This window comes from Gallinula chloropus (assembly GCF_964237585.1).
Source record: "Gallinula chloropus genome assembly, chromosome: 3".
In the NCBI taxonomy this organism is placed as follows: domain Eukaryota; kingdom Metazoa; phylum Chordata; class Aves; order Gruiformes; family Rallidae; genus Gallinula; species Gallinula chloropus.
In genome coordinates, this window is record NC_140087.1 from 62,222,959 (window position 1) to 62,237,220 (window position 14,262).

At 39.4% G+C, this 14,262-nt stretch overlaps 1 protein-coding gene across 1 annotated transcript in view; it reads left to right on the top strand.

The window, feature by feature from the left end:
* Positions 1-13,922, top strand: part of CENPF (centromere protein F) — a gene marked incomplete at both ends in the record, with an annotated part of 42,500 nt that extends 28,578 nt beyond the window's left edge. The window contains 8 exons of the mRNA XM_084260995.1: positions 552-2,825; positions 3,360-3,512; positions 4,948-5,124; positions 5,864-6,025; positions 7,642-7,828; positions 8,479-8,955; positions 10,614-10,807; positions 13,713-13,922. Of these exons, the coding sequence (XP_084117121.1) occupies positions 552-2,825; positions 3,360-3,512; positions 4,948-5,124; positions 5,864-6,025; positions 7,642-7,828; positions 8,479-8,955; positions 10,614-10,807; positions 13,713-13,922 (3,834 nt within the window). The remainder of the gene's footprint in view (positions 1-551; positions 2,826-3,359; positions 3,513-4,947; positions 5,125-5,863; positions 6,026-7,641; positions 7,829-8,478; positions 8,956-10,613; positions 10,808-13,712) is intronic.
* Positions 13,923-14,262: the final 340 nt, after the last annotated feature.

Consider the following 14,262-nt stretch of genomic DNA (forward strand, 5'->3'; position numbering starts at 1 on the left):
ACACAGCTGGAGCTTTTTTAAGATTAAGCACTCAGTACAGATCATTCAGGTGCTGCCTTCAGACCCAGTTTGTTATTAGAGTCCTCAAGTTTTGAAGTTACTAATTTTTATTGTTTCAAATGAGAGCATCAGGTGATGCCATATGTAAGCCCAGCTCTTGACAGGCAGTGGTAACTTGGAAAAGGGATTGTTTGCAGATTTGGGCTTGTGTCCCTTGGAGATTCTCTGGTGTCTAATAGAAAGTGGGCAGTAAGCCTTCACCCCATCAGTGAAGCCAATAATTTTTCACTTTGTCACTTAGACACTTTTCTCAAAATATGGAGGCGTGTGATATCTTAGCACTTATTCTTTCCAGTAACTTTGGCTGAAATGTCTCCCTTGGTGTCTTTAAAACCTTTTGGCCAGGAGGTTCTGAAGGAGGCCATCTATCTGTTTGTGTAAGAAGAGCTTTACTACTTAAAAAAAAACACTTTAAAAATTCAACTTGTTATTTTTATACATAGTCTTTTTAGATTCCTTTTTCTTAACGGATTGATTCTTAACCCTTGCAGAACACGGAGCAAGAACCCAATTGTCCTTATCAGTTGGAAAACTCAGCACTGAAAAGCAATAAACCTGAACTAGTCCCTGTTGAGAGAATGGCTGCAGGAGATACCTCTGTGTGTGAAAAAGTAGCTGAGACCACTGAAGGAAGATTAGTAGAAGATTATACTGAGAAGATTTCTGGAGAACATGAGTGTAGAAACATGTCAGAAAAAATAGCCAGCCCTTCAGACGATGCCAGTGCGCTGTCTTTTTCCAATAGCACTATGTTACTGAGCGCAGGGGATTTCTTTGAAAATCCAAGAACCACTGAAATGCCTCAGGACAAGGCAAAACAACAAGCTGCTGAAAATCCAAAGCAGATCTCTGAGACAGAAGAAAGACATAAAAATGTTGAGTTATTAATGAAAGTTGAACAATTAAGCCCAGAGCTGAAACTTCAGAATGCGCAATTAACTCCGAAGAGCTCAGCTTTTGTGGAACTAGAGGAAGCCTCCATCCTTAAGGAAGGAAACTCTGACATAGGGGAAAAAATGGAATCCATCAATAAGCAGCAGTTATCTCTTGGAGTAGCATCACCGGAAAAAGAACCTGAGGAGGTAAAGTCTGAGATGGAGATAGATAAAGTTAGATTGCCTAATGCAGCAGACACATTGGATGATGTAGAAACGATTAAGCGAGCTTGCTATGAACAGTCTCCTGAAAATGAACAGAGGCGGCCCAGGTCCGAGCAAGTTAATATTGAGAACTGCTCTGTGTTCACAGACAACGATATTGAAATGCTCCGGGCAAAATGTCAGCAATTAGAAAGAGAGAGGGAAGTTAACCTCCAAACTATTTCTACCTTCCAAGAGCACCTTTTTTCAGTCACTGCTGAGAGGAACCATGTTGGCCAAGAACTGAGTGTTTTGTCGGAAAATAAAAAAGAATTGGATCGGAAGTATCAGGAGCTACAAGAGAAATTAAAAGAGCTAGAGTTGGCTAAGGTGGATTCTACTGAATTCATTAGAAGGCTAGAGGATGAAGTGATAGCACAAACAAATCTGCTTGAAGCTGCAAAATCTGAGGCTAATCAGTTATCAAATGAAAAAGATCATCTTCTGCAGAAGTTGCGAAGTTTGGAAGAGGATGCCGTGTCTTCTGCCTCAGAAAAAGAAAAACTCCAAAACAAAGCAGAAGACTTGAACAAAGAGAAAGAGCTGCTCATAAGAGAGTCAGAAATGATGCAGAGTAAATTAAGTTCATCAGAAATGGAAAACTCAAAACTTTCTAGATCTTTGGAAGGCTTGTTAATGGAAAAAGGTGAACTTGCTGCTAGACTCAGCTCGGCACAGAAAGAAGTAGATCAAATGCGGTACGGAATTGAGAAGCTGAAGGTAAAAATCGAATCTGATGAGAAGAAAAAACACCACGTTGCTGAAAAGCTGAAAGAGAGTGAACGGAAAGCTGACTCTCTTCTGGATAAAATAGAGAGACTTGAAAGAGAATTGGAGATGTCGGAGAAAAATCTGGAAGATGCAGTTGTTCAGTCAGAGACTGCGAAAGCAGAGGCAGAAACATTAACAATGGAGATGGAAGAGATGGCTGAAAAGCTGAAGTGTTGCAACTTACAGGTTGATGTCTTCACCTCACAAAATGAGTGTTTGGCTAAAGAGTTAAAAGAAAAGCAAGAAAGAATTCATCAGCTGGAGTCTTCGAATTTGGCCACAGCAAAACTGTTAGAAGAAAAGGAGGAAGAAAAAATGCAAATCAAGGCTGAGTATGAAAATACTGTGGTGTTGCTGAAATCTGAGCTCAGAGATATAAGTGAGAAATTAGAGTTTTCTCGCAAGGAGGAGGCAGATGCTAGAGCAAAAGAGCAAGTCATGATTAATCAGGTGGCTTGTCTTGAGCGAGATAAAACAATACTATTACAGGAATATCAGGAAATAAAAAAAGAAAATACCAAATTGGATCAAATGAAGGAAGTACTTGTTCAAGAATTGATGGATTGTAAACAAAGGCTTGATGAAAAAGTGCAGGAAAATGATGCTTTCCAAAAGGAAGTGAAAGAAACACGAGCGCTGTCTTTACAGCTTACACACATGCAGCATGAGCAGGAATGCTGGTACCAGGAAAAAGAAAAGCTTCAGAGTTTGATTACTGAGTTGAAGCTGAAGGAGCAACATTTTCCTGATAATATAACTGTTCCGGATATCCTGAATGTTCTAAAAGTGTCTTATAAGGACCTTGAGAAGGAGCTGGAAGCCACACTCTGTGAAAAGAACACTTTATGCAAAAAGGTAATGCCATTTCCCTTTCTAGGAGCGAAGAGTGAGTCCTCTGGGCTTGCCACTTCCTCAATAAATTATATCTTAAAATAAAACTAACCTCAGACTTTTATAGTAAGAGTCCTATTTTTAAAATGTTATTTCCAATGCAACGATGAGTTTGCATCAAAGTTACAGAGCTGGAAAGCAGCACATTGTTTGGTGTAGGATGAATGGGATGGATGCTTGAAAGTAGGCTTGGAAGTTTAGGTAACTGAATAATGCGGGATAGTTTCCTCTTTCCTGTAGGGAAAAAAGAGGAAAGGCAAATTGGTATTCGGTGAGCGAGTTTTATGTCAAGAATAAGTACGTTGGGAGCTCAAAAGAAAAGGAAACAATTGGACATTTTCTATGTGAAAACAGTGTTTGCCTGTAATGACTTGCTTGGAGTTGGACCAGATACGGGAATCAAATAACCTATCTTAAAAACTGTTTGTTGCATATAAGACAGTTCCTCGGTGGTCATGACACATGTATTAAAAATAATTCTGGACAATTTAATTTCAGGTAAATGAACTGACTGAAAGTTGTACTGAACTGCAAGTCAAGCTACATGAAACTGAACAGAAGATTTGTGAGTTACAGGAAGAATCTACCACAGAAAGAAACAAGCTTGCTGAAGAAATACAACTTATTCAAGAACATTTAGAAAAGAACAAGGTTAGTTACTTCATGTGTAGTATTTCTGTGTTCCAGGCCAGATGCTCAAGTACAGTCAATGCGTGGAGGTTGGTCAAGGGAGCTGTGCTAATGTACAGTAACAGTTCTTGCTTCCGAATTTCCAAACATTTAATGTTCCTCCTCTGAGCCAGAATAATTAGTAATTTTTCCCTCTTCCTTCTTATTGAAAATATGTTTTCTTGGCATAAAGGCCACAGGTGGATATGTAGAAATGTTTCAGTGCCAAGAAATTGTCTCTACTGCTGGCATTCAATCATCAAACTGAGGTTGTTAAATAAAATTGTAACATTTCTCAAGTTTGTTTTGAAACTAAATTACTTTCAGTGTTTCAGTAGCGTTAAAGTACTTTTAGGACAAAGTCAAGAAAGAAACAGTTTTATTTTTAATTTGTTCATATTTAATTCTTAATTGACAGGCTGAGACAGTTGGGTTTTGGTTAGCCTGGGGAAGAGAAAGCTTTAGGGACACCTCCTAGAAGACTTCCAGTACCTGAAGTGGCCTACAGAATAGCTAGAGAGGGGTTGTTTATCAGGGAGTGTAGTGATAGGACAAGGGGTAATGGGTTTAAACTAAAAGAGGGGAGATTTGGGTTAGATTTAAGGAAGAAGTTCTTCACTCTGAGGGTGGTGAGGCACTGGTTGCCCAGAGAAGCTGTAGATGCCTCTTCCCAAGGCCAGGTTGTATGGGGCTTTGGGCAATTTGGTCAAGTGGAGGGTGTCCTTACTTATGGCAGGGGTCAGGAACTAGATTGTCTTTGAGATTCCTTTCAACCCAAACCATTCCATGATTCTTAAAAGCTGTTTTACCATCCAGATGATTGGCTTTGTGAACAATGTTATGTGCTTAAACCAGCTTAAGTGGTTTTCTGACCTACTAACACTTTTTTACAAAATTTTATAACCAGAGACTTGTTACTGTTGTGGTCCTGAGGATTCTGAGTAGGAAGAGAAAGAGATTTCTGCAACTTTCAGAAATTCTGTATAGAAATTCAGGCCAGCTGTCCAAAATGTACACTTGTAGAAGTGCATCAAGATGAAAATACTTAGGAAGTTTTGTCATCTTAAAGAAGGTGGGGAAAGTGACCCTCAGCCTCTTGAGTCAGTCTGAGGGAACAATATTTGGAGAAGTTAAGCTTTAATTTTGGCACATAGCTGGCAAACTTGCATTCCAGATCCCTTCAGATCATAATGTTTCTTTCTAGAAGACCTTTTTTTGCCTCCTATCCTGCCTTTTGTGTTCAAATGTTATATACTTTGATTAAAGTGTCTTTAGCCACTGTTAAATGTGTTTCATGCCAAGTTGTTTCACAAAATTCAAAGATGTTTCTGTTGTAAAGTCAGATAGTTTAATGGGTCAACTGTTTCTCCCTTGAGAAAATTCTAAATACCAAAGGATGTGCTACTACTGTTTACAGATTCAGCTGCATCAAGCTATGTCAGGAAAAAATGAACTGGCTGAGACTTTGGAGGTGGTCCAGAGAGAACTGCAAGAAAAAGAAAGTGAAATGAAACGAGAAATATCGGAATATGAAGACAGGCTACTTCAAGCAGAGAAAGAGCATCAGGATGCTCTGAGGGAGGCAAACCGAAAGGTAAACCAGAAAATGGAAAAATGGTGCTGGTTTTAGTTAAATTTGAAGTATTTTACAAGATTTTGCTAATCCTTTTGCAAAAGAAATGACCTTTGCTAACAATGTTTCCAAGCTCTGAGTGCACTTACCTTAGAACTCTGTGAGAGTTAAATTAACTCTTTTTCCATATAGTAAGCAGCTGAATTTACCTCGGAACTCATTAAGTGTTAAGTGTATGTATACATTTATCTGGGAGTATATGTTTGCAAAGGGGAAAACAACAGTTTGTTTTAGCCAAAAAAATGGTTGTTTTGGTGAGAATGGGGAAGAAAGATTAACAGCTTTAGGATATAAGGGCAATTTTTTGCAAAAGACATTTGTCAGCCATGCTGCATATGAAGAGCCATCGTCCTTTCTGCAGAAGGAACTATGAATATGTACTTGAAGCCAGCAGGACACTGGCAAACAACTTGCTATAATTATTTCTTCATTTTCATTTTTATGAATATAAAGTGAATTTATGAGCAAGCTGTAGTAAAATATATGGGCTTTCTAATGGCAGATTTCTTAAAGGCAAGATTCTGCTATTCAAAATGTATACTTGAGGCAAATTGCTCTTCCAGTTTTAGACTCCTCAAAACATCGAGCAAATTTGCAGTGGAATTCCTGTGGGCTGTGATATGGTTTTATGTACATCTTTAAAGTACAAGTCAAATGTCTTTTTAGTATCGTAGTAATTAGGCACGTTTTCTTTCTCTAGAATGAAGTAGAAATTGAGGCCTGTCAAGATAAGATGAATTCACTGGAGCACTTTATTAGCTCACAAAAATTGGAAATTGAGCATTTGAAGTCAAATAAAGAACAACTAAATAATTCCCTTAAAGAAGCTAATCAAACCTTAAGAGAACTCCTAAAAACTAAGGTAAGAAAAATTACGTAAGCATTGCCAATTACATGAGACCGAAGACAACCGTAGGGTTGGGAACCAGTGCTCCAAAGCTTTGGCTTGACCTTGATACCACCTTTGTTTCATTAATGAGAATTAGGGAGCATAGAGGAAACACTGTAACTATTTATCTATGTTAGAACAATTCAGTTATGTGCCATAATTGAGATCACCGAGACTTGGTTTGCGATACCAAACACAGCAGTCTGCTGTCTGTGCTGGACATTGTGACAGGGTTATGATGCAATGAGAATGCATTCAAAGCGAATTTGCAGTGCCTCTCTTTCTGTTTGTGAATTACTTTAATGATAAATGATACCATGTTCTGCCTTAAGCATTGGTCTTGATATGTTGTTCTCGATTCCTGAGAGTTAATAATTGCTATGAGAATCCTATATAGAATGGAATTGATGAACTAGTGTAAATCTCCAAATGACAGAGCTGTTCTCAGTGATGATAGAACATGAGCTCCACAAACTTTGAACAACTGGTAGCTGGCAACAGTTCTAGATGTGCTTGGTGTGCTTTCTAGTAGCACAGGGGGAGTTTAGCTGTCCATGTAACTGAATTTCTCTATTACTTTCCCCTTTCGTTTTTCTCAGGAGGTGAGGTGAGTTGTGTGTCCTTTTTCTGCCTGATTACTGGCTCCAGTTCTGTATTCCCATTTCAGGAATGAGTGTCTCTCTAAACACCCTCTTGAAGAAACATAATCAACTCAGTTTGCTTGCAAGCAAATGCTGAATGGCAATATGTTCATCTCGCTCAGCAGCTCTTTATTCCATAGGGCCCTCCAGTGTGGTGTTAATTTGCTTACTACCAGCAGTCCAATGACAGAGTACTGTAGGATGTGTGCCAGTGACAGAAAATAGCACCCGTGGTACTGTGAATGTGGCATACAAGGCTTCCAGATGTGCTCACAGGGTGGTGTTTGCACACAGGGTGGTTTCAGACCAGGTGAGCAAGGAGCAGCCCAGGAGAGTGTCAGTGGGTGAAAAGGAAAGATCTGCTGCTGCTTCACAGAGGAGTATGTTTGAGCGGGAATTTAGAGTGCACAGCAGGCCTGGGCTGTCTCTGTCTCACCTCTGAGGTAATGAGATGAGTAGAGTAAAGGAGATGCAGACTAGGAGAGAGCACTTAAAAATTTAAGGGTATTGGTTTGGAATTAGTTGTCTGGAAAGCAGCACTTTCTTATGCCTCATCAATGAAGTGCCAACAGGTGGAAAAAGGACTGCTGTCTCAGAGTTCATACCACTTTCTCACAGGTAAGATGCTAGCCTTGACATGAACAATCTGAACATTCAAAGTGTGTGGTATAGCTGAAGAGAATAAGTCTCCCTTAGTGGTATTTCAATTCCTTTTTTTTCTGCTGACTTACTCACCTGCGTGTACCTGTGTAGTAAGAGGACTTTCATACTCCCAGTAGTAAAGGACCTTACTGGTGGCAAGGTTATACAGAAACAAGCCAACAAGTATACATTGCAACCATGCTCTATAACTCATACTGCATGGAAGCTGAGTTTCCATTTGGCACTGTCATGTTTAAATGCGAGAATTATGTTTTGGGTGTAATAACAATGTTCCTTGTTTTGTAGGCTGATAATACTAACATTATAGATCAACTGAAGAAGGAAAATGAATTTGCCCACAGCAAAGTGCAGCTGTGGATGAAATCCTGTAAGCAGATGGAACAGGAAAAGGAGATGTTGCAGAAAGAACTAGTTGAACGTGATGAACTATTAAAGAAGAAAAATCTAGCTGTGTCAGAGTATACGAAAGAAGGTAACCAAGTCTAAATTCAGTCTTAATAATGCTTTCTTAGCAGTGCATTTGTTTATAAAACTTTCTTTTTCCCCATAGTGGCCATTTGCATATGCAGCTCAAAGTCAGAGCATGATTCTTAACTAGTATAAAAAAGTACAACTTAAATCTATCAAACGTTTTCAAAATCTAGTTCATCTTCTTTCTCTTCAAGTATAAAAAGAAGCTCTGGATTATGACTATACATGTTAAATATTACATGCTTTTCTTAGTAACAAAAGCTTATGTACTACTTGTATCATTTTCCAGCAAGCTTTCCCCTTTGATTCTCATGCTTTATTATATTTCAGCTCATCTCACGAGATGTGCTGTATTGTAAGTGGTTAGGAGTACAAACTTAAGTGTTCAGAAGTTACGCAACGACAGGGAAAACATTTGCCCATGTGCTGGTCAAACATTCTTTTCACATTTTGTGTGTTTGTTTTCTATTTAGCAAAGACATTACTATATCTAAAATATTCCTGATTTTGTTCTACACTGTCACTTTTTTGTAGTTGCACAGTTACAGACCATGTATAATTAAAAGATGTGTGACCACTGAATTATAAATTCTTATATATGCAATCTTTTTAAATGTCAGTTATATGAATAATGGTATTTTGCTTTGAAAGGCGCTGATGAGAATGCTGTTACAGAAGACATTCAGTTAAAACTGGAAGAATTACAGGAATCTACGGAAATGAAAACCAGAGAAGCAAATGAGAACTTGGAGAAATACTGCTCTCTAATTGTTAAATATTATAAACTAGAGGAAGCAAATGAGATGCTAAAAACACAAGTCAGTTTGTTGAGTGCTCAGCTGAAACAGCCAGCAAGTGATGCTGTCAGCACTCCTTTAGTGAATTCGGGTCACTCATTAACAGTGAGCAATCAGTCTGTCGAAGAGGTGAGGTCAGATGAAGATACTACTAAGCTTTCGAGTAAAAGGCAGAGATATGAAGACAACTGGAAATATAATGGAGAACCAAGATCCCCTGTGCCAGAGTCTTCATCCAAAAAAAAAAGGAAGGATGGTATCTATCAGAATCTGCTGGGTCAGGAGAACGCAGACGATGAGCCAGATGGGCTTCCAGAAGTAGTGAGAAAAGGTATTTATAGTGTTGTAGAAAGGCAAATGTTCTTTGAGCATGCAAGGTGTGGTGTTGATTCTTTGGTTCCTCTTTTGTTTTGCTGAGTCAGATTTCCTCTGGGCAAGTAGATGACTACCCAAACCTTACTGAATAGGTGTGGAGTGAATCCAGTCTTAGAGCTGGGAGTGCTAGAGCCCTGTGCTGTGCTGGAGTCATGCTTTCTCCCTCCATAGCCCCACGTTTCCTCCAGTATTAATATTTAGGAGGTGAAAGAGGTGAGTAATAGCTATGCAGGGTCTGACTGGCATGTGGTTGGTGGCGAGGGTTGCCCTGTGCCAGTTGGTGAGTTCTATTTGGCTCCAAAGGACAAAACCATGCACCAAGATGGAACTAGTCAGAGGAGTTTGAGAACGCCTCTGGGAACGTGAGAAGGAAGGGTGGTAAATAATGAGATGAGGGAAAAACAATGGCAGGGGTGGAGAGACAGGAGTAATACTGAAGCCAAGTCTCATACGGAGCAGGGCATGGGGCCAAGGGCGGTGGTGGTGGCTTGAGCAGGGCAGGAGCTAGGGGGTTTCAGCCCAAGGGAGGCTGAGAGCAGACAGACGAAAAGGTACAACCTCAAAGAGAGTACAGCTGGTGGGTTCCTCTGTGCTTCAGCTACTGAGTTAAAAACAAGGAGCAGAATCTGACCTTGTCTCCTGCACTCCCATTGCTGCACCGAATAGACTGAGAGCGAGGCAAGTGGAGACCAGAAACTGGGGAGGAGAGGTGTCTGGAGGGAAGTCAAGGTGTTTTCCCTGAGTGTTTGCTTATTTGTGTACTTTTATTTCTTTCAATACCAGAATCAGTAATTAGAAGTGTGCTAATTGGCAATACATTAAATTGATTAAAATTTCCTGAGTCAAAAATGTCTTGCCTGCAGCTGTAATATATTAACATCGTCATGAGAGCTCATTCTGCTGTGAATGCAATGAAATTAGGTAGCCTGATATTTCATATAAGTGCTCCCCGTAGCAGAAAATAACTTGGAAGACTGCACAAACCAGGGCTTGAAAAATGTATTTTATGTTCAACTACCTATTAAATACCCCTTTATAAGAAAGGCAATTGCAGTCATTAAAGGACAAGTCATAGAGATAATGAATCTCCTCAACGTCAGTGATCACTCTGGAAGTCAAAGTGATCTAAGTCTACATGTTATTTCCATTTCACTTTCTTACTAGCATTATTATTTCTCTGGAAATACACCTGTGCCAGTTAATGCTTCATGTTAGGCTATATAGAGGCATCATAGACAATCTAAAACACCATAGTTTTACATAAAGAAAAATATGAAAAATCAAAGATATCATGCCACAGTATCGTGCTCTGAAAGAATTCCAGTGACGTGCACAGGATGTGTAACTTCCAGACTGAAGTTATTCTCCAGATAATAACGTACCTATAAAGAAAAAGACTGAGCACTTTGCTATAGAATTACTGTTGTGCCTTGTCTACAGTTTCCAGGGCTTGCACGTGAATTTTGGGATACACAAGATCTATTCATCAATCTTTCTGTTTCATTTTCTTTAATCAAACAGTCTATTTTAACCAGCTATTTTTATCCTTGTGAAAAAAGAGAAGATCCATTTGGAAAAGTGTAATTTATTTAGCTGAAGTTGTTTATTTTTCAGGGTTTGCTGATATCCCCACTGGAAAAGTTAGCCCTTGCATTTTACGCAGAACAACCCTGAATCTAAGACCCAGTCCCCAACTGGCTTCCCCAAGAGGTGAACTGCCTTTGCCTACACGAGACACCCAAAAATGCGGACCAGATGATCTTGGTGAGCGCCTCTGTTCAACAGCTGGTGGCAGCAAACCACAAAAGGTAAGTCTAAAAAAAAATAATCTGGGTATTAAAGCCATGGGCAAAAGAGTGCAGGCTGTAAGTGTATTCATCGTGCTGAGTAAGTTTGAGGGCTTGTCACTGTTCTTTGTGTTTCTTAGCAATACAGTGAAGATAAATCATAAATACCAAATCGCTAAAGCATCACAGAGGCCCTGGCTGTGTTAGCAAATTGTTCCTGTGATGCAATTTGTGGCTTTAGAGGCAAACCTGTTGAGAAATGTAAATTGAATACAGGTATATTTGGGGTTTTTTATAATGGCCATTAAAAAGCAGATAGTCCTTACACTGTGGTTCCTTAGGTTTCAGAAAAAGTAAGTAGCATAGGAATTAACTTAAGTTGAGGCTTAAATTTTCTTCTAACAACTTTCCTTGGAATTCCTGATTCAGGATGCTGTAAAATAACTACAGCTATTTGAGAGGCTATTAAGCACCTAAGTGTGGAACACGTAGGTGGTAAAGAAACTAGACTTTAATGTTTGTGCTTACCGGATTTTAAGGTTATCAAAACACATACAAACTGCAGTTTGGTTTTGAAAGTTGGTTTTAATAAAAAAGGTTTAGTAACTGAAGTTTACATTAATTTTGCAAATGTTTTTGGTAATAGGACAGTATTCACTGCTGACTGCTTCAGAGCACATCAGAATAAGGCTGTTCTTTCTAAGTTGATGCAAGAGAGATGCAGATAGAGAAAAATGTTTCAGCTTTAGGATAGAAATAAACTTTTGTTGTCTGAAATCTCCTCAAATTTTTAACCGCGCTATCTCGACTATTCTCAATTTCTTTATTGCTCAGCTTATTCTATAGTGACACTTCTTTATATAATGGCTGCATCCAAATATGCCAGTAGATAAAAATTCTTCCAGTTTGCCAGGTTATACAAAAATATTCTCTTGGCAATCACTGGCGTCTGTCACACAGCCAAATGTGAAGCCATAAACCAAGAGTTTTGTTATGTTTTTATAACAAAAGATTAGAGCAAAATTTTTGTTATTTTTTTATTATAAACGTGGCTATTTTGTCTTAGTGCAGAATGTGTATTGGCAAGATACCAAAGGAAAAGGCAAGAGCTGCAGAGTTGAGTGGATGTGTAGGTTTTGGGCCAGAAAGCATCACCAGGAAGACGAGTCATATCAGAGTCATGATTTGTTTTGAGCTATAGCGATAGGACATCTGCATTTTAAAGACAGAGTGAATCCACTGAATTTGCGTCTGTTGTTTTGGGGTTAATTACCCTACTTGCCAAACTTTGTTCCTGCTTACCGATGTTGCCTGGAGGTCTGTGTTTTATTACTACTTCATTAAGTGATGCCAATACGTTTTTTATACACTCCTTTATGTATGTTTTCCTGTAACTTCGGTAACTAAGGGAGGGTGTTGCTTCTAAAGAAACTCAGTAGTGCAAAAAAGAAAGGAAGCCTTGGCTGCAAAAAGTCCTGTTGTAATCACCTGCCAGCCTGGTATGAGCTTGTTGTAGGTTCTCGCCAACCACAGTCAAGGTTACAGCAAGTAACAAGTAGTCAGGAATAAATTGTTTTTAATTTAACTGGGGGAGGGATTTCCCAAACAGTCCTCTTAGCCTAAGCTTGTATTGTCTAAGTCTAAGGACAGACTGCCCCTTACCTTCAACTACATAGGCAAAATTATGATTTCAGGGCTGTTCCCTCCCCCCCACCCCCACATGTAAATACATGGAAGTCATGAGATCCAGGAATTTTTTCCCTCTCTTTGACATTGCTGGATATATGTGTTTGGTTTATTTCAAGATGATGTACATCTCAGAATTTCTGGAGGAATTCCTCATAATATAATTTTATTGTTTGTTGAAACCATCAAGACATGTTGTTTCATAAGATAGTATACAGCGTGTCTTATAAATAGAAGTGAAAGAAGCCTTGTTTCCTTCTCTTTGACATACATACTTGTGGGTACTTCATTCCAGACACCTAGTTTCAAACTGTCGCAAATTTCTCATGGTGATTCAAACGTGCCCTGTCATTTTCATATGCAAATTCACTTTCCTATGTGAATTTACTGTAGAATTGAAATTGAGTGCTTTGACTGTGCATCAGCTAAAAAGCAAAAGCAGCGGTTTCTGTCCAGATGTCAGGAAAAAAAGAGTGACAACTGTGTTTTATGTTTGCAGAACTTGTACAGGAAAAATGAAATACAGATCTCGGTACACAACACCTGGTGCCTTAGGGAGCAGATTAGGAGCACTGGCTATTCCTGGTTTAGGGGTTTTCTGCTCATAGGAAACAGCTTGCCAGCTGCGTAGCAGATATTCCACATCTAAACTGACTGAATTTTATATTCAGTGATAAATGGAGGGCAAATCACGAGGAGTGGTTGAGGGAGCTGGGGATGTTTAGTCTGGAGAAGAGGGGAGACCTGAGGGGAGACCTTATCACTGCCTAAAACTACCTGAAGAGAGGTCGTAGAGAGGTGAGCGATGGTCTCTTCAGCCAGGTGACAGGAGATGGGACAAGGGGAAATGGCACAAAGCTGCACCAGGGCAGGTTCAGATTAGATATTAGAAAAAAATTTTTTACTGAAAGAGTTGTCAGGGCCTGGAACAGGCTGCCCTGGGAGGGGGTTGAGTCACCATCCCTGGATGTGTTTAAAAAAAGGGTAGATGAGGTACTTAGGGATATGGTTTAGCTTAGGATGGGAATGGTTGGACTTGATCTTAAAGGTCTTTTCCAACCTTGTGATTCTGTGAAATGTCTTCAGAATATCTTTGTTCCATTTTCAGTAAGTATGTGTATGTTTTCTTGCAAATCCCTGGTATTTAGTGTTTGCAGGGAGGCTTTTGCCCTAATAGTTTATGGGTAATTGGGTTTTCCATCACTGGTACAACAGGCCTTTGTGTGTGTGTATGTTGCAGGTAACTGATGAACAGTGGTCCCAAGCGAGAACAGCTTCCCCACCGGTAAAATCTACTGTGAGGTCACCACTGGGCCCATACAAGCAGCCTACACAGCCTGGCTCTGATACTCCTCGGGAGAGTCGTATGATGCACAAAGCTAAAACCTCTCTAACTGAGCAAAGGCTGCCTGAGCAAGAGGAGCAGAAAGAAAATTGTAAGGTGCAGTAAATCCATGCAGATGTAACCACAACCCAGAACATCTGACCATCAAAAACCAGTTTGCAAAATAAGTATCAGAACTCCGTGGAAGGCACCGTTCTCTCTTACCCAATGCTTACATGATATATGAGCTTGTTCTTGAATATTTGTTAATACCAATAGTTAATCAAATTTAGGGAATGATAATGATGGCACAGATACAACTGCTCTTCTGTAGAACTTTATGTAAATAATTCTTCATAAATCTCTTGAAAAATACTTAAACCAAGTTGCCATGTAGTTCCTTGTTACCTTTTTTCTGTGTAATGAAGGTTGATTTACAAACAGAAACTGAACTCATCTAAAGTAT